General features: G+C 48.5%; 2 protein-coding genes across 2 annotated transcripts; both read right to left on the reverse strand.

Annotated features, from left to right (window-relative positions):
• Positions 1 to 507: 507 nt before the first annotated feature.
• On the reverse strand, positions 508 to 1562 carry LOC100037616 (dehydration-responsive element-binding protein 1H). Its single transcript, XM_044537553.1, has one exon. It carries the CDS (start codon positions 1472 to 1474, stop codon positions 743 to 745), a length of 732 nt encoding a protein of 243 aa, XP_044393488.1. The 5' UTR covers positions 1475 to 1562; the 3' UTR covers positions 508 to 742.
• Positions 1563 to 12242: 10680 nt separating this feature from the next.
• On the reverse strand, positions 12243 to 13230 carry LOC100037618 (dehydration-responsive element-binding protein 1H). The gene has a single exon (XM_044537554.1). It carries the CDS (start codon positions 13133 to 13135, stop codon positions 12413 to 12415), a length of 723 nt encoding a protein of 240 aa, XP_044393489.1. The 5' UTR covers positions 13136 to 13230; the 3' UTR covers positions 12243 to 12412.
• Positions 13231 to 24200: the final 10970 nt, after the last annotated feature.

Below are 24200 nucleotides of genomic sequence, written 5' to 3' on the forward strand. Positions count from 1 at the left end.
TTTTTTTGTTCGGACAGTATTTCCTTCGCCACGGATACGTTTTTCTAGTATTTATTGTACGAAATTTCACACGGGAGTAGATCAGGGACCCAAGTTTGGTATCCCAAAATTCAGATTTTTTTTGATACTTTTTACGATTAATTTTCGTATAGGGGTGTGGAGCACCCAAGAGCTCCTGTGTATTTTCCCTGTGAGTTGTCGTTTTTGTGTTCCTTTTTATTGTTTGGAACTGCTTGGACATTTCAGGAAGACAAGGACCGGCGTAGGAATAGTGACCGATCAGAGCATGTACAATGGTGCCATCTTAGGAGTGACACGTAGGATAAATGATGAGGTGGAGAAGAGAGAACTAGTAAGAAAAGGTTTGTCTTCTATTATTAAGAGAAGACAAGAGGTGATCTCTTAACACAATATGTCTCACCATGTTTTAAGAAATAGCTAGTTATTGAAGATAAGACTAAGAAATGTCCCATTGTAGATATATTTTTTTATCATCTCTAAATTAAATGCAAGACTTAAGATAAGACTATTTTATCAACCATTGTACATGCCCTCAGGTGGTAAAAGATTTTATACGGCTAAAATCGTTTAACAGTTGAGTGCTGAATTAGGAGCAGCTTCAATTTATTAGCTACGCACATAGCCTTTTCGTAAAAAAATGGAAAACTTTGTAACACGGGAAAAATACCTAGAGTCAAAACAAAAGCAGAATCAGCTGCCAACTGGGAATTATCGACACTAGCTAGCTCCAGAGCGCGACATCGGCTCCGCCGTCGCCGTTGTCCCAGTACGTGTCGGTGGTGGTCACCCGTGCCGGCGGGTCCACGAGCAGTGCCTCCGCGAGGCTCGCGTAGTACGAGCACAGGTCCATTTCCGGGAACAAGTCAAGCCCGAACATATCGGTGTCCACTGCGACCGGCACCTCGAACTCTCTATCGGCTGAAGGTTCCGACGTCTCCGACGAACCGGCACTGTCAGACTCAGACGACGATTCTTCAGGAGCGTCACAGGAGGCCTCTTCGGTGACGGTGGCGGTGAGGGAGCCGTTGCCAGCCTTTCGTCGCTGCAAGTTCGCCACGGCCTCGACCGCCGCGCGCCGGACGTCGCCGAGGTCGGAGAGTGCGGACGGCACGGCGAGCAACCACGCGGAGTCCGCGAAGTTGAGGCACGCGGCGGAGCGGCCGCCCAGGGCAAGCATGGCGGCGTCGTTCGCGCGCGCTGCGAGCTCAGCCGTGTCGTACGTCCCGAGCCAGAGCCTCGCGCCGCGCTTGCCGGGGACGCGCACCTCGCAGACCCAACGTTCGGCGTTGCCCCGGCGCCGCACGCCGCGGTACACCGGGTGCCGCGTCTCCCGGAACTTGGTGCGCCCCGCGGGGCGCTTGGCCAGCGACGCCCGCCCCGCCGCGTGCTCGGGCGAGGACGACACCGACGAGGAGGACGGGGAGGAGCTCGAGACCTCAAGGCCCATGTCCATGGCTACCGGCTGAGTGCTCGGTGATTGACTGGTGGATTCCTGCTTGAGCAGTCGAGCTTGGTGCTTGAGCTTACTGAGGCTGAGGAGTGTGAGATGCTTGTTGAGTTTGAGCGAGAGTGTGGGAGACTTATATATAGGTATGCGTGATGCTGGAGGTTGAAGTGTATCAACGCGCTTGGGACGGCGGTAGGGATGCGGTGTCCGGACAGCTGGTGACAAAGGGACCGTGGGGTGATAGCGTCGTGTGACTTTTCTTCTGGTGGGCGTGTGGGGGCTTTTGGCTTTGCAGTGTGTTAAACAAAAACAGGCAACTTCCTGCTGGCTTAACAGTGTTGATGCAGCGGTGATTGCCTTGCCTGATTGGTCCGCGGGCTGATCGGCCGCAAAGAGAAGACAGCAATCACTGCTGAATGGGGTCGTCTGGTTCCCCAGGTCTACGGAGGCCGAAGGCAGAAAGGCTGCCCACTATGGTGTACAGTTTATGAGAAAATACGCAGGAGCTCCTGGGTGCTCCACGCCCCTATACAAAAATTAATCGTAAAAAATACCTAAAAAACTGAAATTTAGGGATATCAAACCTGGGTTCCCAATCTTTCCATGTGAAATCTCGTGAAAAATTTGTCAAAAACGTATCCGTGACGAAGGAAATAGTGTCCGAACAAAAATCTACGCAAACATTTTTTTCTATACATAGAAATTTTTTGTCTTTTTTGCCACGAATATGTTTCCTGTATTTTTCATGAAATTTCACACGGGAGTAGATCGGGAACCCACGTTTGATATCCCAAAATCTTAGATTTTTTTTTCAAATTTCTCGGTATTGTTTTTTGAATGAATTGTTCGTATAGGGTGCGGAGCACCCGAGTGCTAAAAATCCTCGTCCGTATTGTATGATATTACCTACGTAATGTATAGTACCATAAGAGCAAATCCAACACGCCGACTCAAATGGACGCACGCTTTGTCCGCTTTTCGTCTGTTTGGGTCGGCGGCGCGGACATGTTTGTCTGCTTTTCCATTTGGGTCAGCCGGTGTGCCCAACGGCAGTCATAACCATTTTTTACATGTTCGCCCGGCATTTTGTCAAACACATAGCAGGCAGGGGAGCTCGCAGCGGCTGGGGCGGGGAGGCGATAGCTGCAGGAGCACCGGCCGGACGTGGGAGGCGAGGCCGGCGGTCGAGCTCGAACCCCTGCCTCTTAGACGTAGAGGCAATAATAAAGTTGTTATTTTATATTTCCTTATTCATGATAAATGTTTATTATTCATGCTAGAATTGTATTAACCGGAAACATAATACATGTGTGGATACATAGACAAAACACCGTGTCCCTAGTAAGCCTCTAGTAGACTAGCTCGTTAATCAAAGATGGTTAAGTTTCCTAACCATAGACATGTGTTGTCATTTGATGAACGGGATCACATCATTATAGAACGATGTGATGGACAAGACCCATCCGTTAGCTTAGCATAATGATCGTTCAGTTTTATTGCTATTGCTTTCTTCATGTCAAATATATATTCCTGTGACTATGAGATTATGCAACTCCTGGATACCGGAGAAATGCCTTGTGTGCTATCAAACGTCACAACGTAACTGGGTGATTATAAAGATGCTCGACAGGTATCTCCGAAGATGTTTGTTGGGTTGGCATAGATCAAGATTAGGATTTGTCACTCCGAGTATCGGAGAGGTATCTCTGGGCCCTCTTAGTAATGCACATCATAAGAAGCCTTGCAAGCAAAGTGACTAATGAGTTAGTTGCAGGATGATGCATTACAGATCGAGTAAAGAGACTTGCCGGTAACAAGATTGAACTAGATATGAAGATACCGACGATCAAATCTCGGGCAAGTAACATACCGCTGAGAAAGGGAATAACGTATGTTGTCATAACGGTTCGACCGATAAAGATCTTCGGAGAATATCTATGAGCCAATATGAGCATCCAGGTTCCACTATTGGCTATTGACCGGAGAGGTGTCTCGATCATGTCTACATAGTTCTCGATCCCGTAGGGTCCGCACGTTTAACGTTCGATGACGATTTTGTATTATATGAATTATGTGATTTGGTGACCGAATGTTGTTCGGAGTCCCAGATGAGATCACGGACATGAAGAGGAATCTCAAAATGGTCGAGAGGTAAATACTGATATGTAGGACGATAGTACTCGGGCACCGGAAGTGTTTTGGAGGGTACCAGGTACATATCGGGTCACTGAAGGGGTTCCGGGCACCCCCCCCCCCCCGGCAAAGATTTGGGCCTAATGGGCCAAGAGGGGAAACGTAGCAGCCAGCAAGGGCTGCTGCGCCCCCCATATGGGCGAACCAGAGGAGGAAGGAAAGAGAGGGAAGAGAGAAGGAAGGGGCCTTCCCTCATCTCTCCTCCTTCCTCGCCCCTCTAGAAAATATGGTAAGGGGGCCGAATTGGACTAGGCCCCCAAGTAGGATTCCTCCTACTTGGGGCACCCCAAGGTTGTTCCCTCCCCCTCCCACCTATATATACGTGGGGAGGGGCACCTAGAACACACACCAACATCTGTTAGCCGTGTGCGGCGCCCCCCTCCACAGATTACACCCTCGGTCATATGTTCATAGTGCTTAGGCGAAGCCCTGCACAGATAACTTCACCATCACCGTCACCACGCCGTCGTATTGACGGAATTCATCTACTTCCTCGACACTCTGCTGGATCAAGAGTTTGAGGGACGTCATCGAGCTGAACGTGGGCTGACCTCGGAGGTGTTGTACGTTCGGTACTTGTTCGGTCGGAACGAGAAGAAGTTTGACTATATCAACCGTGTTGTCAAACGCTTCCGCTTTCGGTCTACGAGGGTACGTAGACACACTCTCCCCCTCTCATTGCTATGCATCTCCTAGATAGACCTTGCGTGAGCGTAGGATTTTTTTTGAAATTGGACGCTACATTTCCTAACAGCATGCACAATGCTTCTTATGATTCGCTCATTATGACCAGCCAAAGGGGCACCAATTAGTAGATGAACAGCCATGGTGTCTTGAGTATTCCAGCAATCCATGTATAGGGCAACTCCAACGCGGCCTATCATTTTTTTTTGAAATATCCAGATTCCACAGGCTTTTCATTTATTTAGCAGAAGGGAGGTTACAAAAAGATAATAAGTGATCAGTACATGGAGGCTTGGGGGGGATCCCTCCCTGGTGTGTTAAAGATAGATCTCTCTCACGTAATTTCCCTGAAGAGGGTCTCGATGCACTTTGCCCCTACTAGTCTCCATTGCTCCATGTCTCTTCGGCATGCGTCCATCACGTCGTTGACGCATGGCCTCTTCCGTCTAAAGGTGCAGCTGCTACGTTCTTGTCAGAATTGCCAAGCCACCAGGGCAACCATGGTTTTGGTGCCATTTCTTGAGCCGGTCTATCAAATTGTTTGAACGAGGTGATGCTTTTAACATTATTCACCAAATGTCAATTCAGATGTTTAAAATCGCACAATCCGGAATCAAATCAAGGGAGCTTTGAAGGAGTACGAAGATCCGCGTACCCCGCAAACTGAATCTGGAACCCCTCTCCCCCTCTCTCCCTCCCCCATCTTGTCTCTTTATTGGACAAAGGGTGGACGCTTGATGAATATGGTTGCATGGCCGGTGAACATTTGGTGATGTCCAGTAAGTGATCCGTGCTAGAGTTGTCCCTTACACCTAAATTGTGCTAGGATTCAATTTAGAAATCTTAATTTTATTTTGGTTCAAATTTCATCCTGTAAGTACAAGAACCGTTTATAATAAAATCCTGAGACGAATCGGTTTGTTTTATCTCCAGTTTTATTATCCTCTTCACCAATTAGGTCCTTCCAAGGTCGTGCTAGAAAACCGTAACCATAAGTTTTTTGTGAGGCCATAACAAGAATGATAGTTCTTTATGATTTCCGTTTATAAAAAATAGAAACCGGCATGAATATGGAGCATATGCTCTTTTAGCAAGTTGAGAAATTAGCTATTAAAAATATATCCAAAAAACCAGTGGATGGTGGCGTGGTAGCGCTTTTGTGTAGCTTAGCCAACAAATTAACTTTCTCATCATGTTTTAGTGAATTTCTCTTCTGTTTCAAGTAGCGTGGCCTCGAAAATTTCTTGGGTGAGTTCTGGTTGTGAGTTTAGTCCCCTAACCAGATCAAGAGTCATCGAGCCGTAGTGTGAGTTTAGTCCCCTAACCAGATCAAGAGTCATCGAGCCGTAGTGCTATATGGTAGCAAGCCTCCGTCAACGGAAATGATGAATATGGCTTTGGCATATTTAGAGATGAGTATGCATTTCTTGCTCACAAAAACTCCAAATCCCGCCTTCGCTATTTGTACCACGGAATATATGTGCACGCAACCCCTTGTCGAAAGCGTTAGCTCAAAGCACCTCCTTCGGGGGAGATAACCCCACCACCGTTACATTTGGGGGCTTCGCAAAGTATCTGACAACAGTACACTAGTTGCATGTAGATTTTTTTGGTAATGGACACAACCACAGAACAAACACAAAACACAGATTTTAGCTAGGTTCAGACACTTGAGATAGGTGATAGCTAGGCTGCTGCTTATTCGGGATTATCTCAGAGGATTTTACAATGGAGGAACACAATAAGGTTTCTGATTGATTGGATGTCAATTCGCTGGGTTCTTTCGTGAACAATCTGATGGAAATATGCCCTAGAGGCAATAATAAAGTGGTTATTATTTTATTTTCTTAATCATGGTAAAGGTTTATTATACATGCTAGAATTGTATTGACCGGAAATTTAAATACATGTGTGGATACATAAACAAATACGTGTCCCTAGTGAGCCTCTACTAGACTAGCTCGTTGATCAAAAGATGGTTAAGGTTTCTTAACCATAGACATGAGTTGTCATTTGATAACGTGATCACATCATTAGGAGAACGATGTGATGGACAAGAGCCATTCGTTAGTTTAGCATATGATCGTTCAGTTTATTGCTACTGCTTTCTTAATGTCAAATACATATTCCTTCGACCATGAGATCATGAAACTCCCGGATACCGGAGTACCTTGTGTGCTATCAAACGTCACAACATAACTGGGTGATCATAAAGATGCTCTACAGGTATCTCCGAAGGTGTTTGTTGAGTTGGCATGGATCGAGATTAGGATTTTTCACTCCGAGTATCGGAGAGGTATCTCTGGGCCCTCTCGGTAATACACATCATAATAAGCTTGCAAGCAAATGACTAAGGAGTTAGTTATGAGATGAAGTATTACGGAACGAGTAAAGAGATTTGCCGGTAAGATTGAACTAGGTATGAAAATACCGACGATCGAATCTTGGGCAAGTAACATACCGACAGACAAAGGGAATTACGTATGTGTCATAAAGGTTCAACCGATAAAAGATCTTCGTGGAATATGTAAGAATCAATATGGGCATCCAGGTCCTGTTAATGGTTATTGACCGGAGAGGTGTCTCGGTCATGACTACATAATTCCCGAACCCGCATGGGTCGTACACTTAACGTTCGTTAACAATAGAGTAGTATTGGGATATTTGATGAGTGGTAACCAAATGTTGTTAGGAGTCCCGGATGAGATTCTAGACGTCACGAGGAGTGTTGGAATGGTCGAGAGGTAAAGATTTTTATATGGGAAGTCATATTTTGGGTTCCGGAAAGAGGTGCAGTTTTTTCGGTATTGTATCAGGAAGCTTTCAGAAGGTTCCGGAGGATTTTGGAGGGGTCCGAAAGTCCACAAGTGGATCCACCACGATCCAAGGGCTAGCATGGGATGCAGGGAGGCGCCCCTGGCCTTATTGGGCTAGGCGCACCAAGTCGTCAAAAATCTATGTGACTAGGAAAGGCAAAAAAGGAAGGAGTCCTAATAGGAATACGATTGGACTAGGAATCCAAGTCCTCTCCCCTTATCTGTGCCCTAGGGCATGGAGGGAATATTTCCCACGCCCCTCCACCTATATATAGAGGGGAGGGGCGCCCCAAGATGACACACCAAGCCGTTGGCGCCCTCTCTCTCCCATTACTCCGTTGTACCACCGCCTCGTTCCGGCGACGCTTAGTGAAGCGCTTTCGGTATTCCACCGCCACCAACACCACCACGCTGTTGTGTTGGCTGTGATCACATCTACTTCTTCTACCCCGCTTGCTGGATCAAGGAGGAACGCCATCGAGCCGCACGTGTGCTAAATTCGGAGGTGTCGTCCGTTCGGCACTAGACCGGTTGGATCATGATCGGATCGCGAAAAGTACGGGTACATCAACCGCATGATAAACGCTTCCGCTTAGCGATCTACAAGGGTATGTAGATGCTCTTCCCCTCTCGTAGCTATGCATCTCCATGGATAGATTTTACGTGTGCGTACAATTTTTTTTGTTTTCCATGCAACGTTCCCTAACACAATCCAGGTGGGATGCCTAGATTGGATACCCTATTAAACAAATACAAGGTTTTGAGAGATGTCGAATGTGTCCTCCCTTCGTCTTGATTTTTTCCGTCACACGATGTGGACTCATCAAGTTTGGTAGTCATACGACTCTATCTTCATAAGCTAGGGGTGATACGTTTGGGAAAGTCGGTGACCCAAGTGTGCCTCCCTGACACCATAAGTACATGCAAATATGATCTCAAATATGGTACTGATGTATAGTTAGGTGCAAGGACATTTATCTACGAATGAGGTCATTAAATGGAACATATTATATAATTTAACAATTGGTTTGTATATCATAATTTATTAAATGGAACATAATATATAATACCTAAAAATATTTTTTTAATAGGACCTGAACTTACAGATTCAGCTCTCAGTGTAAATATTTAAAATGATTCGGAGGTCAAAGTTTTGCCAATTCGAGGAGATGCTTGTCAACTCATTTCTCTTGTTTAGAAACACAATACAAACGGAGACACTTATCACCCACCCTCACAAAGCATCCCTTCTTTGATCCTTGCTAATCTTAATATGGCAGACTGAAATTGATCCTTGATTGCACCATAGGAGAAAACGTAGAACCTATTTCAAGTGGCTCCAGTTGATACAGTTTGGACAGCAATATCTACGGAACGTTCTCAGGGAGCGTTTTTTCAGCGAACGTCAAACTTACCATGCCAAACCAACTAATAAATTGCCATGTCAACTTTATACGATTTGCTCTGGTTCAAGGCGAAAATTGTCATGTTGCGCAAAAAGGCAGAAAATTGTCACGTTTCACAGAAATATTGTCGTTTGTTCTGTCGTGATCAGATGCCTTTGAGGGCGTTCACTTTTGCGAATACGCAAAGCTTGCGTATCATTCATTGATAGGTAAAAAAAAATTACAAAGACATGCAAGAGGAAAATAGAAAAGCACCACACAAGGTGTGGGAACAACAAGAAGAGATACAACACAGCAGGGGACTCTCCTAGCTCGAACTCCGGCAGATAAGCCAAAGATACGAGATACAAAGGCATCTAGGCCGCGTCGTGACCAACACTGGGCACCATCGTCGTACTGTCGCGCCTCTAGGACGAACCGGATCAACGTACCTCCCACCTATGTGCCTAGAGGATCGACAAGTGGGGTGCAGGATCTAGCCGGACTTGAAGGAGAAGCCATGGAGGGAGCGTCATCGAGGCCGTACATAGCGCCTCGGATGCCCACACCAAGAGGAGCAGCCCGGACCAGCAAAGCATCCAAAGTCTTCAAAACCAACACCGAACACGCCACAAGCAGCAAAACATCGTCTTCATGAAGGATACAACGCCGAGACGCCTCCGTTGTCCGATCTAGTGAACCAGATCTGGTGTTTCCCCCGATACTCGCATAGGGGCGCGGGGAAGAGGCCATGACGGCACCTCCAAGAAGGGAACGACACTCGTAGGTGTCGCTGCCGCCAGCATCGACGAGCCGAGCAAGGCTTTCGCCCCGGCCAAATTCCGCACAATCCCAAAGGTTCGATAGGATTCAGAGACAAGGCTGTCAAAGCAGGCCAAGGCCACAACCACTCGGAGAAGAGCCGCACCAATCACCGGAGAAGATGACGTTGCGCGTCGCTGGATGCACCACCGCAAACGACCACCACGGGACAGATCACCGCCCACCGCACACCACAACCAGGCCAAGGGCGAGGCATGGCTGGGAGACTGAGACGAGGCTCCGCTACCGGGAAGACGCCAGACAGCTGGAGGCCAGGAGGGACATCAGCCCCATCGTGGTCAACCAGAGAGGAGGCACGGCCGACAAGGCCCTGCAGCCGGGAGGACGTCGGCCATCCAGGGCCAGGGGTAGCCAGGCGAGGTGGAGCGCAGGGGAGGGCGGGGGAGAGGGAGGGGACGCGCCGCGCCAGGGAAGCATCGGTGACGACAACGGGGAGGGACTGCGGAGGCGGCGCCAGATCTGACGCCGGCCGGACGCCGCCGGGACCAGGAGAAGCGCCGACGGCCGCCAGGCCGCCGGGAGGGGCGCTGACGAACCATCAGGAGGCGGCCGCCAGCCGCGAGGCCCCGCGCGAGGGGAGCTGTGCCATGGAGGGAGACTCCGCCGCCGCCGCCATGGCGCGGGCTTCGCCCGGTGGTGGCCTCCGGCGGCGGCAAGGCGGGTAGCTGGAGGAGGGGGCCGGCGGCGGCACGGTTGGGGGCTGCCGCCCGTGCCGCCTAGGGTAGGCGACGCGGGGGCCGACGGGGAGTACTTGTCAACACAGCTTGAGGGCGTTCATTGGGATGGCTAAAAATCCGGCGCTCACCAGTTATCATTTTCCTATAATTTTTCCTTCAAAATAGTACTACAAAAGAAATTCGGAAATGTTAACGCCCACACGTGTGGGCGTTGATCATCTCGACCACACGCATCCATCATCGTCCAATACTATATGCACGAATCTTGGCACAATCTGGCCGATTTTCTGTGCCACGTAGGACAAAGCGTGTGTGGTGTGTGACATAGTTCGCCCACACATCTGTTTTACCACACGGAGGGGCCGGTGTGTGGGCGTTTAGCAGTTCACCCACACATTAGTTTTCAGTCAAGCACAAGGGTTGGTGTGTGGGCGTTTGCCATCTCGCCCACACGTCCGCCTCCTCTCCCACACCCAAGCTGCCAGTTGCCATGCGTTTTGCAGTGTACATGGCAACTGTCCTAGTGTGATTGCAAGCAGATGGCAACTCTCTCTCTTTTTTTTACCCGAACATGTCAGTTGCCATAAGTTTTGCATGGTACATGGCAAACTGCCCTAGCGTGCACGTAAGCAGATGGCAACTCTTTCTTTTTACATGGCAACTGCCCTAACGTGCTTGTGAGCACATGTCAACTCTCTTTTTTACCCGAACATGTTTTTTTGCCATGCCATTTTTTCAGTGTTACATGACAACTGTCTAGTGTTAATAGGTGGCAACTCCTAAAGTTTTGAAATCATGACAACTGCAGTAGACCAGACCACACATGACAACAGTTGTAGTTGTCCAAAAAATGGCAATCTGGAACTTTGACCTGAGATGGCAACTGCAGTTGAGCAGACATGGCAACTGTAGTTGTCCGACATGGCAACCGTAGTTCAGCGACATGGCAACTGCACTTAAACGAACATAGACGAGGGTCCGGCCCATGGCAACTGTGTGCGCGCGGTAAAGTGTCACGTGGGGCGTGCGGGGCCACGAGGTACGAGGCCTGACGTACCGGACGTGTGGGCGTTATCTATTTCGCCCACACGCATGCGTATAAAAGGGACCGGGAGGGAAGAAAAAGACGTGTGGGCGCTAGTTGTTTTGCCCACACACAAGCGTGTGGGCTGGTCCTCTTAGGCACCACACAGAACGTGTGGGCAGATCCCTTAACGCCCACACGTGTGGCAGTTATCGGGACCCAAGAAATTATGATGGTCTGCAAATCCTATGAAATCCTTTTGACCGAATGGAAACAAGTTCGGAATTATGTATTTGGGCCTGTCTAGGACACATCTGGATGTGACATAGTTATATCACATCTAAGCTGATGTCCATTATGTTTGTGGTCTATTTTTTTTCTTAAATATTTTTTGTTTCTTGTTATTGCATTATATATTTGTGGAAGCTTTAATGTGACATACTTAAAAAAATCAAGATGTGAATTAGACAAACTGAATGTATTTTTTGCTTAATTAGTATACTCAGCAAGTATCACTACAGGTCTAAATATCTAGCTAAAAAGGCAAGTCACATCTCATCGGCGGAAAAAAATTTATATGAGACCAGGTCTCACGGTTAGCGGGTGAGACCCATCCTGATGGATGACCCACCTTGGTCTTATAGAATTATTTTCCCTCCCCGGCTCCCCGCGTGAGAGTGTGCTGCTGCATCTTAGTCCCGCTCAAAGTGAGTCTGTGAGTGAAGGTGACGGCCTGCTTAGCTGCAAAGATTTCGACAGGAGGCGCACCAAGAAGATTCAGAGCTCTCGTCGCTCTAACCTGCTGGGCCCGTGACCAGATCAATCCGAGTGACCACACGTTATAGACAGACGGATGGGAGACATGACATCAGACCACATCTTCTGGATTGCTCCCTCTCGTCTCGTTGCGAATAAAGGTTAACATCGACTGAAAGTTGCCTCCCTCTCGTCTGGTTCTGCTTTGCCTGTTGAGCTCATGCTTCATGAAGGAATATTTCCTTTTTCTAGAACCCATTGCGAGCCGTCTCGCCTCTTGTTGTATTACTGTATCTGCTTGGATTTGTTCTTTTTGTGCTCCTTTTTACGGCTTGAAACTGCGGTGTGCTACGTCTCAGCTAGAGAAGAACCGGAGTATAAACAGTGGCATAAAACTGTGTCATAATGAATGCTCCATTGCAATCAGCTTCAATTTGCTAGCTATGGCCTACAGAGTCTTCTCCCGGAATAGGAAAACTTTCACCCGCAAAAGAAAAAACGAAATTGGAAAACTTTGCAAAGGGAAAAAAGACGCTACAGAGTCAAAACAAAAGCAGAATCGGCTACTAGCTCCAGAGCGCGAACTCAGTTGCCCCCTCGGCCTCGCCGCACTCTCCGTTATCCCAGTACGCGCCGGTGCCAGTCGCCACCGGAGGCGGGTCCATGAGCAGCGCCTCCGCGAGGCTCGCGTAGTACGAGCCCAAGTCCATTTCCGGGAACAAGTCAAGCCTACTGAACATTTCGATGTCCATTCCGCCCGGCACCGCGAAGTCTCCATCGGCGGAAGGTTTCGACGTCTCCGACGAACCGGCATCGTCAGACTCAGACGACGATTCTGCAGGAGCGCCACAGGAGGCCTCCTCGGCGGCGGTGGCGGTGGCGGTGGCGGTGATGGACCCACCGGCAGCCTCCCGTCGCTGCAAATCCGCGACGGCCTCGACCGCCGCGCGCCGGACGTCGGCGAGATCGGAGTGCGCGGACGGCACAGCGAGCAGCCACGCGGAGTCCGGGAAGTTGAGGAGCGCGGCGGAGCGGCCGCCCAGGGCGAGCATGGCGGCGTCGTTGGCGCGCGCTGCAATCTCGGCCGTGGCGTAAGTCCCGAGCCAGAGCCGAGCGCCGCGCTTGCCAGGGACGCGCACCTCGCAGACCCACCGTTGGGCGTTGCCCCGGCGCCGCACGCCACGATACACAGGGTGCCGCGTCTCGCGGAACTTGGTGCGCCCCGCGGGGCGCTTGGCCAGCGACGAGGAGGATGGGGAGGAGCTCGAGACCTCAAGGCCCATGTCCATGGCTACCGGCAGAGTGCTGGGTGATTGGCAGGTGGCTTCCTTGGGCAGTCGAGGTTGGTGCTTAGCTCAGTGAGGAGTGTGAGCTAGCTGTGAGATGCTTGTTGAGCTTGAGCGAGAGTGTGGGATACTTATATATAGGTATGCATGATGCTGGAGGTTGAAGTGTATCAACGCGCTTGAGACGGCGGTAGGGATGCAGTGTCCGGACAGCTGGTGACAAAGGAACTGCGGGGTGATAGCGTCGTGTGACTTTTCTCCTGGTGGACCGTGGGCGTGTGGGGGCTTCTGGCTTTGCAGTGTTAAACAAAAAAAAAAGGCAACTTCCTGATGGCTTAACAGTGTTGATGCAGCGGTGATTGCCTTGCCTGATTGGTCCGCCGGCTGTTCGGCCGCAAAGAGAAGACAGCATGCACTGCTGAGTGGGGTCGTCTGGTTCCCCGAGGTCTTCGGAGGCTCAAGGCAGAAAGGGGCACGACTTAGTGGATGAACAGCCATGGTGCCATGAGTATTCCAGCAGTCCACGTATAGGGCAACTCCAACGCGGTCTATCAAATTGTTTGGACCAGATGATGATTTTAACATCATTCACCAAATGTCAATTCGGACCGAAATCAAATTAAGGCATCTTTGAAGGAGTCTGGACATCGACGTACGCCGCTAACTGAGTGTGGAATCCCATCCCCCCTCCCCCCACCACCTTCTCTCTCTCCTCTTTATTGGACAAAGGGCGGACATTCGATGAATATGGTTGGATGGCCGGCGAACATTTGGTGATGTCCAATAACTGATTTGTGTTAGAGTTGCACCTTGTACCTAAATTGTGTTAGAATTTAGTTTACAACTCGGTGTCAAAATCGCCGGATCTCGGGTAGGGGGTCCCGAACTGTGCGTCTAAGGCTAATGGTAATAGGAGGCGAGGGACACGATGTTTACCCAGGTTCGGGCCCTCTCAATGGAGGTAATACCCTACTTCCTGCTTGATTGATCTTGATGATATGAGTATTACAAGAGTTGATCTATCACGAGATCGTAGAGGCTAAATCCTAGAAGCTAGCCTATGATTGTGATTGTTGTCGTCCTACGGACTAAATCCTCCGGTTTATATAGACACCAGAGGAGGCTAGGGTTACACAGAGTCGGTTACAGAGAAGGAGATCTACATATCCGAATTGCCAAGCTTGCCTTCCACGCAAAGGAGAGTCCCATCCGGACACGGGGCGAAGTCTTCAATCTTGTATCTTCATAGTCCAACAGTCTGACCAAAGTATATAGTCCGGCTGTCCGAGGACCCCTTAATCCAGGACTCCCTCAGTAGCCCCTGAACCAGGCTTCAATGACGATGAGTCCGGCGCAGATTGTCTTCGGCATTGCAAGGCGGGTTCCTTCTCCGAATACTCCATAGAAGATTTTGAACACGAGGATCGTGTCCGGCTCTGCAAAACAAATTCCACATACACCGTAGAGAGAACAATAATCCACAAATCTAATCTGCTGACAACTTTCCGTAGCGTGACATCACGCCACGGCCTGGTCATTATTCGAACCGTTTTTCACAACCAGCTACTGCACATATTGCGAGGCGGTTTCCTTGGCACGTCTTGTCGAAGCAGAGATCGTGTTCCCCTTATCACGGGATTCTCATCAATACGGGCGTGGGTAACCCAACCGCACTTTATTGGTATGACTCCTTGATTTTAGGCAAGTTCCAAACGGTCACGTCGAGGACGCTTGATATTTACCCCCTTTATTAAGGGGCCAAGGTCTTATCTTTTTACACCCACGCTCGATCCTCCCCTTCCCCCACCTCGAGTTCCAACACCCAAGGCTCGGGCTTAAGCGCTTCGGACCTTCAATCATGTCCGGATCCAACCTTCAAGGCCGGTGGATGGCCTCCTCTTTCACAGAGGAGGACATCAAGAAGCTCAGGGAGGCCAGGTATTTGACCGCCGACATCCTGCACAGGCTGCCTGCTCAAGGGCAGGTTATCCCCACTCCCAATCCCAACGAAAGTGTCGTATTTGTTTCCCACTTCCTCCGAGGGCTAGGCTTTAGTCTTGATCCCTTTGTTAGCGGGCTCATGTTTTATTTCGGGCTAGATTTCCATGATCTGGCTCCGGATTCCATCCTTCACATCTCATCGTTTATCATCGTGTGTGAAGCCTTCCTCCACGTCACCCCACACTTCGGCCTGTGGCTCAAGACCTTCAATGCGAAGTCGAAGATGATTGATGGGCGACACGTGGAGTATGGAGGAGCTATAATACGCAAAGGCATCGATGCCCCATGGCCCAAGGGTTCCTTCCCAGAGGTGTCTGACTTATGGCAACGAGAGTGGTTCTACATCACAGCTCCCCGTGACACAAAGTCGGCGGCTGCCCCCGCCTTCCGCTCGGGCCCTCTGCCTCAACTGGCATCATGGGCCAACAAGGGGCTGGACTAGGGGCCTGCTAATGACGTACCAATATTGCAAAGCCACATTCGGGATCTTCTCGAGAGGGATGTCAGCCTTGTTAAAATAATTCAAGTAATGCTAGTCCGTCGGGTCCTACCGTGCAAGCGTCAACCTCTCCGGATGTGGGAGTTCAATCCAGAGGGACCGCGAACCATTCATCACTTCTTCGGCATGACACTCGAAGGGATGTATCGATTATTCTTCGGATCACGAATAAAGTGTCCGGACACCACCGAGGATGTGGGCCTGGACTGCAATCGTTCGGATACCCAAGTAAGTATCTCCGCAACCAAACACACTATTTTATGTTTTATCATAACATTATTCTGAAAACTACCCTCGACCAGGATTGGCTAAGAAAGGTAGAAAGGATCAAGTGTTCGACCCCTCTTCCCGAAGGCTCGTCGGATCCTTATTAACCAGGATGCTTCAGCGCGCACCGTATCAGGTGCCATTAGGAGAAGATGAGGGGAGGGATAGAGAAGCCGAGAGCGGGCTTCATACATTATACATCCAGACCGGGGGAATTGATGTCTCCAAGAAGGAGGATAATCGGGGAGGTGAATCGAAAATCCCCTCCCCACACGGGAAGAAAAGGGCCGCCTCTGAAGACTCGGAGATGGAGGTTTCCAAACGAGGAGGAAACCTTTGCCAGGGGGGCCTTCCCCGGAGGGCGTCCTCACCGCACAGCGCCCGCAAGAGGGCCAGCCTTCCACCGAGCTGTAAATGCCTAAAAGTACTTTGGTAAATATATCCCGCTTTATCTCTGAGAATAATAACCGAGACCTATCCCTTGCAGTTCGGCTCGTAGCCCTTCTCATCAGAGCTTGTCTTCGGGGGATCTTCTTCCGAAGATGATGGAGAGCGAAACGCCTCCTCCTGCCTCTCCGCCCCATGGGGCGGACGACCCCGAGGTGTCGTCACGGAGGATTTCTCCTGATCCGCCAAGGCCAGAAGTTAACACTTCGGCTGCCCAAAGCCCGGAGTGTTCAGCTCCCGAGGAGAGCAATAGGAAGAGTCCAGGGTTGTCCGGCACACAACCGGACACACTGACGGGTCTTCTGGAGCAAGCGGCTATCTCAGAGGCGCATCGTACGTTAATGGGTACGGGTTTGAGAGGATTTCTTCCGCCAATAGCAGGTTAAGTGAAGCTTTTACGAGCCTGCTCATAGGCTTTGAGGTACGCACAGTAATGTATATATGTTCAGCTGTACCGCACACGGTAGGTGTGCTCCGTATAGATAGTAGCCCCTGAGACTCTGGTTGGCATCCAGAGGATCATAATCCCAGGTAGTGATCGCACTGCGTTATGTGCAGGCGGCTGATGGTCCGGCGGCTGACCAGACTGCTGATTTTGCCGAACTGAAGAGGCAGCTTGACGTGGCAGATACCGACATTGCGCTTGTGAACAAGCGGCTTAACGAGGCCTAGGGTATGTATTTTCGGCTTGTCGGCAAATATTAAGAGGAGCATGATGCTAGTATCTACAATATGTTGTGACTGCAGATGGAGCTGCTATCGTGGAGACCCTTCGGGCGGAGCTTGCCCGGGCCAAGGAACAAGCCAAGATAAGTGATGTGGCCTCCCTAAAGGCGGTCGAGGAGTTGAGAGCCGAACAGGCTGCTCGTCGCCAGAGCAAAGATAAAATAGCCAAGATGGCTGTTGAGCTGAAGGAGGCCGCCGGCCGATATGAGCTCCTTGAAAAGGGAAATCAAGCGAAAGCGGCTGACTTGAAGAAGGCCTTGGAAACAGCTAAGGAGACTCGCTCTGAGATCAGAGCGGCAAGGGAGGAGCTTCGTCAAGCTGGAGATATCATGACTGGGAAGCCCTTTCTGTTGCGGACGAAGTTCAGAGATCCGAAGTATGCCCCTCTGGGTCAATTATGTAGTGCTGAGGACGCGTACTTGGACTTGGCCAAGAGTGCTGCTGATGCGACTGAATATTTCAAAGATCAGAAAGATCATGAGGCAGAACGGTTGTTCTGGTCACACTTTAGTGCTCCAAAGCGTCCACTGCTATTAAACGAACGAATGGCCGAGTGGGCCGAGCTCCGTAGGTTATCTGGGCTTGCCATGAGGTCTGTCGTGGATCATCTTTGGCCGAAGGGACCAAGGCCGGACAGTTATTTTGGTTTAGTGCAACAACTCCTTGGTGCTGTGTCACATATCAATGCTGTGAAGAGGTCGGCATGCATAGAGGGTGCGCGGATGGCTCTTGCCCGTGTTAAAACATATTGGGCAGGGATGGAAGCCACCGTTGTTGCAACCCGGGGTCCGGCGGGAGGCCAGGACCCGGCCGAGCACTATTTTGAAGAAGTCCTAGAAGGTGCCCTTGATAACTCACAGGTGTAGGGGATCGCAACAGCTTTTGAGGGTAAAGTATTCAACCCAAATTTATTGATTCGACACAAGGGGAGCCAAAGAATATTCTTGAGTATTAGCAGTTGAGTTGTCAATTCAACCACACCTGGATAACTTAGTATCTGCAGCAAAGTGTTTAGTAGCAAAAGTGGTATGATAGTAATGGTAACGGTAGCAACAGTAAAGGTAAATGTTTTTGGGTTTTTGTAGTAGTTGTAACAGTAGCAATGGAAAAGTAAATAAGCGAAGAACAATATGTGAAAAGCTTGTAGGTAATGGATCAGTGATGGATAATTATGTCGGATGCGATCCCTCATGCAATAGTTATAACATAGGGTGATATAGAACGAGCTCCAATTCATCAATGTAATGTAGGCATGTATTCCGTAAATAGTCATACGTGCTTATGGAAAAGAACTTGCATGACATCTTTTGTCCTACCCTCCCGTGGCAGCGGGGTCCTTACGGAAACTAAGGGATATTAAGGCCTCCTTTTAATAGAGAACCGGACCAAAGCATTAACACATAGTGAATACATGAACTCCTCAAACTACGGTCATCACCGAGAAGTATCCCGATTATTGTCAGTTCGGGGTTGTCGAATCATAACACATAATAGGTGACTATAGACTTGCAAGATAGGATCAAGAACACACATATATTCATGAAAACATAATAGGTTCAGATCTGAAATCATGGCACTCGGGCCCTAGTGACAAGCATTAAGCATAGCAAAGTCATAGCAACATCAATCTCAGAACATAGTGGATACTAGGGATCAAACCCTAACAAAACTAACTTGATTACATGGTAGATCTCATCCAACCCATCACCGTCCAGCAAGCCTACGATGGAATTACTCACGCACGGTGGTGAGCATCATGAAATTGGTGATGGAGGATGGTTGATGATGACAACGGCGACGAATCCCCCTCTCTGGAGCCCCGAACGGACTCCAGATCAGCCCTCCCGGGAGAGATTAGGGCTTGGCGGCGGCTCCGTTTCGTGAAACGCGATGAAACTTTCTCCTTGATTTTTTTCTCCCCGAGACGGTATATATGGAGTTGGAGTTGGGGTCGGAGGAGGTCCGGGGGGCCCACGAGATAGGAGGGCGCGCCCTAGGGGGGGCGCCCCCCTATCTCGTGGACATCCCGTGGGTCCCCTGACCTTGATTCTTTCGCCAAAAATTCTTATTAAATCTGAAAAGTGCCTCCGTGGATTTCCATGACATTCCGAGAACTTTTCTTTTCTACACATAAAACAACATCATGGCAATTCTGATAAAAAGAGCGTCAGTCCGGGTTAGTTTCATTCAAATCATGCAAGTTAGAGTCCAAAACAAGGGCAAAAGTGTTTGGAAAAGTAGATACATTAGAGACATATCAGCCCTCTTAATAGAGGCTCAGTGCTCGAAGAGTACCATGTTCGAGTGACATGTATCTCTATTGTAAAAACAATTCGATTTTGATTATAAAGGCTGTGTTTATACTTTTGCCTGAAAGTATTATAGTGCCTCCTGTGCGGCCGTTTATGTATGTATGTATGTAACCTGAAAGTTAGCAGTCATCGGCTTCCGCCCCCACGCATATAATGCAGGGGTGTTTGAAAAAGCGTGTAATCACACTTGATCCAACGTCTTGGTCCATTAAGGAGGTGATAGCGTAGCGAACCAGGCAATCAGACTATATAGCTTTAACACTTTCACTTAGCCATAGGAGTTTGACGGCGGGGCTACTATATAGCCCCTGGTACATTCGCGTTCATCCGAATACGGTGCGCGTACATACGTGTCCGGGAAACTAGTGCTTCGTTAATGTGGAGGAATTGTGAAGATTCCGCAGAGTCATCGAGTGGTTGACCAGTCTCTCGCTTTATCATGACAGTCAGTTTTTAGCTTTCTCTACTGAGGTGCTCACCCAGATGAACCAGGGCACAATCATAGTAGTTCTCCCAGTGCCGCTTTAGCCGATAGAGCGGAACGTAAGGTAGCAAAACACGGGAGCCGGCCAAACCCAACATTTGACCAAAGACATGATTCGGAGCTGATGCACATAAGGCCAAACTCGTGATGCCGAACACTCCCTAAGGTATTCGGACTTTATGGCATATACTGGGCTGAGTAACACCCTCGATAATGAGCCCTGTGTTTCCAGATACATGCATTAGTCTGGCGTGACAAAGTGTCAAGAACGCCAGTGTCCCTCTAGTTATGTTAAGTGTCTGGAGGGTATGAAACAACAAGAGACAGTAAAAAAGGTTTACGCAGGGTCTTAATCTAAAAAGAAACCTTTGAGCGGGGCTCCACTGCACGTCTGCGCCTTTATCTCCATTGTGCCATATTCTGGAAGGGTGCAGCACGATGATCATCTCCAAAAAGGGAAAAACCCAGGTGAAAGACTTCGTGCGAAGAGTTGGTTAATTTTAACGAACCATGAAAATGCAATATGTTATTGTATTGATAGGGGCGAGCCGAACTATGGGCTCCTTTATTTTTGTGAGCAGCCCCTAGCACCACCTATCAACCCAAGCTCAAGTTCATCTGAGCTGTTACATCTGGTGGGGCGCCGGACTCGTCTAACCGTGTCCGTGGTCCTGACGACCGATCATTTATTCTGGTTGGAGAGGCCGCTCAGTGTTCGGCTGCTAGAGCCGCCACATATTCTTCTGAAGGAAATATGCCCTAGAGGCAATAATAAAGTTATTATTTATTTCCTTATTTCATGATAAATGTTTATTATTCATGCTAGAATTGTATTAACCGGAAACATGATACATGTGTGAATACATAGACAAACTGAGTGTCACTAGTATGCCTCTACTTGACTAGCTCATTAATCAAAGATGGTTATGTTTCCTAGCCATGGACAAAGAGTTGTCATTTGATTAACGGGATCACATCATTAGGAGAATGATGTGATTGACTTGACCCATTCCGTTAGCTTAGCACTTGATCGTTTAGTATGTTGCTATTGCTTTCTTCATGACTTATACATGTTCCTATGACTATGAGATTATGCAACTCCCGTTTACCTGAGGAACACTTTGTGTGCTACCAAACGTCACAACGTAACTGGGTGATTATAAAGGTGCTTTACAGGTGTCTCCAAAGGTACTTGTTGGGTTGGCGTATTTCGAGATTAGGATTTGTCACTCTGATTGTCGGAGAGGTATCTCTGGGCCCTCTCGGTAATACACATCACTATAAGCCTTGCAAGTAATGTGACTAATGAGTTAGTTGCGAGATGATGTATTACGTAACGAGTAAAGAGACTTGCCGGTAACGTGATTGAACTAGGTATTGATATACTGACGATCGAATCTCGGACAAGTAACATACCGATGACAAAGGGAACAACGTATGTTGTTATGCGGTCTGACCGATAAAGATCTTCTTAGAATATGTGGGAGCCAATATGAGCATCCAGGTTCCGCTATTGGTTATTGACCGGAGACGTGTCTCGGTCATGTCTACATAGTTCTCGAACCCGTAGGTTCCGCATGCTTAAGGTTTGGATGATAGTTATATTATGAGTTTATGAGTTTTGATGTACCGAAGGAGTTCGGAGTCCCAGATGAGATCGGGGACATGACGAGGAGTCTCGAAATGGTCGAGACGTAAAGATCGATATATTGGACGACTATATTCGGACTTTGGAAAGGTTCCGAGTGATTCAGGTATTTTTCGGAGTACCGGAGAGTTACGGGAATTCGCCGGGGAGTATATGGCCCTTATTAGGCCATACGGGACTAGAGGAAAGAGGCCGAAAGGAAAGAGGCCGAAAGGAAGGAGGCGCGTAGCCCCCCTCTGGTCCGAATTGGACAAGAGGTGTGGCCCCCTTTTCCTTCCTCCTCTCCCCCTCTTTCCCCCCTTCTCCTACTCCAACAAGGAAGGAGGGAGTCCTACTCCCGGTGGGAGTAGGACTCCCCTTGGCGCGCCCCTCCTAGGATGGCCGCCCCCTCCCCCTTGCTCCTTTATATACGGGGGCAGGGGGGCACCTCTAGACACAACAACAATTGATCCCTTGGATCTCTTAGCCGTGTGCGGTGCCCCCCTTCACCATAGTCCACCTCGATAATACTGTAGCGGTGCTTAGGCGAAGCCCTGCGACGGTGGAACATCAAGATCATCACCACACTGTCGTGCTGATGAAACTCTTCCCCGACACTTTGCTGGATCGTAGTCCGGGGATCGTCATCGAGCTGAACGTGTGCTAGAACTCGGAGCTGCCATAGTTTCAGTGCTTGATCGGTCGGGCCGTGAAGACGTACGACTACATCAACCGCGTTGTTATAACGCTTCCGCTATCGGTCTACGAGGGTACATAGACAACACTCTCCCCTCTCGTTGCTATGCATCACCATGATCTTGCGTGTGCGTAGGAATTTTTTTGAAATTGCTACGTTCCCTAACAGTGGTATCAGAGCCAGGTTTTATGCGTAGATATCATATGCACGAGTAGAACACAAGTGAGTTATGGGCGATATAAGTCATACTGCTTACCAGCATGTCATACTTTGGTTCGGCGGTATTGTTGGATGAAGCGGCCCGGACCGACATTACGCGTACGCTTACGCAAGACTGGTTCTACCGACGTGATTTGCACACAGGCTGGCAGGTGTCAGTTTCTCCAACTTTAGTTGAACCAAGTGTGGCTACGCCCGGTCCTTGCGAAGGTTAAAACAGCACCAACTTGACAAACTATTGTTGTGGTTTTGATGCGTAGGTAAGAACGGTTCTTGCTAAGCCCGTAGCAGCCACGTAAAACTTGCAACAACAAAGTAGAGTACGTCTAACTTGTTTTTGCAGGGTATGTTGTGATGTGATATGGTCAAGACATGATGCTAAATTTTATTATATGAGAAGATCATGTTTTGTAACAGAGTTATCGACAACTGGCAGGAGCCATATGGTTGTCGCTTTATTGTATGCAATGCAATCGCCCTGTAATGCTTTACTTTATCACTAAGCGGTAGCGATAGTCGTAGAAGCATAAGATTGGCGAGACGACAACGATGCTACGATGGAGATCAAGGTGTCGCAGCGGTGACGATGGTGATCATGATGGTGCTTCGGAGATGGAGATCACAAGCACAAGATGATGATGGCCATATCATATCACTTATATTGATTGCATGTGATGTTTATCTTTTATGCATCTTATCTTGCTTTGATTGACGGTAGCATTTTAAGATGATCTCTCACTAATTATCAAGAAGTGTTCTCCCTGAGTATGCACCATTGCGAAAGTTCTTCGTGCTGAGACACCACATGATAATCGGGTGTGATAGACTCTATGTTCAAATACAACGGGTGCAAAACAGTTGCACACACGGAATACTCAGGTTAAACTAGACGAGCCTAGCATATACAGATATGGCCTCGGAACACGGAGACCAAAAGGTCGAACGTGAATCATATATTAGATATGATCAACATAGTGATGTTCACCATTGAAACTACTCCATCTCACGTGATGATCGGACATGGTTTAGTTGATTTGGATCACGTGATCACTTGGATGACTAGAGAGATGTCTGTCTAAGTGGGAGTTCTTAAGTAATATGATTAATTGAACTTAAATTTATCATGAACTTAGTACTGGTAGTATTTTGCAAATTATGTTGTAGATCAATAGCTTGTGTTGTTGCTTTCATATGTTTATTTTGATATGTTTCTAGAGAAAATTGTGTTGAAAGATGTTAGTAGCAATGATGCGGATTGGATCCGTGATCTGAGGTTTATCCTCATTGCTGCACAGAAGAATTATGTCCTTAATGCACCGCTAGGTGACAGACCTATTGCAGGAGCAGATGCAGACGTTATGAATGTTTGGCTAGCTCAATATGATGACTACTTGATAGTTTAGTACACCATGCTTAACGGCTTAGAATCGGGACTTCAAAGACGTTTTTGAACGTCATGGACCATATGAGATGTTCCAGGAGTTGAAGTTAATATTTCAAGCAAATACCCGAGTTGAGAGATATGAAGTCTCCAACAAGTTCTATGGCTAAAAGATGGAGGAGAATCGCTCAACTAGTGAGCATGTGCTCAGATTGTCTGGGTACTACAATCGCTTGAATCAAGTGGGAGTTAATCTTCTAGATAAGATAGTGATTGACAGAGTTCTCTAGTCACCATCACCATGTTAGTAGAACTTTGTGATGCACTATAGTATGCAAGGGATGACGAAAGCGATTCCCGAGCTCTTCGTGATGTTGAAATCGACGAAGGTAGAAATCAAGAAAGAGC

This window comes from Triticum aestivum, chromosome 5B (assembly GCF_018294505.1).
Source record: "Triticum aestivum cultivar Chinese Spring chromosome 5B, IWGSC CS RefSeq v2.1, whole genome shotgun sequence".
Classification (NCBI taxonomy): domain Eukaryota; kingdom Viridiplantae; phylum Streptophyta; class Magnoliopsida; order Poales; family Poaceae; genus Triticum; species Triticum aestivum.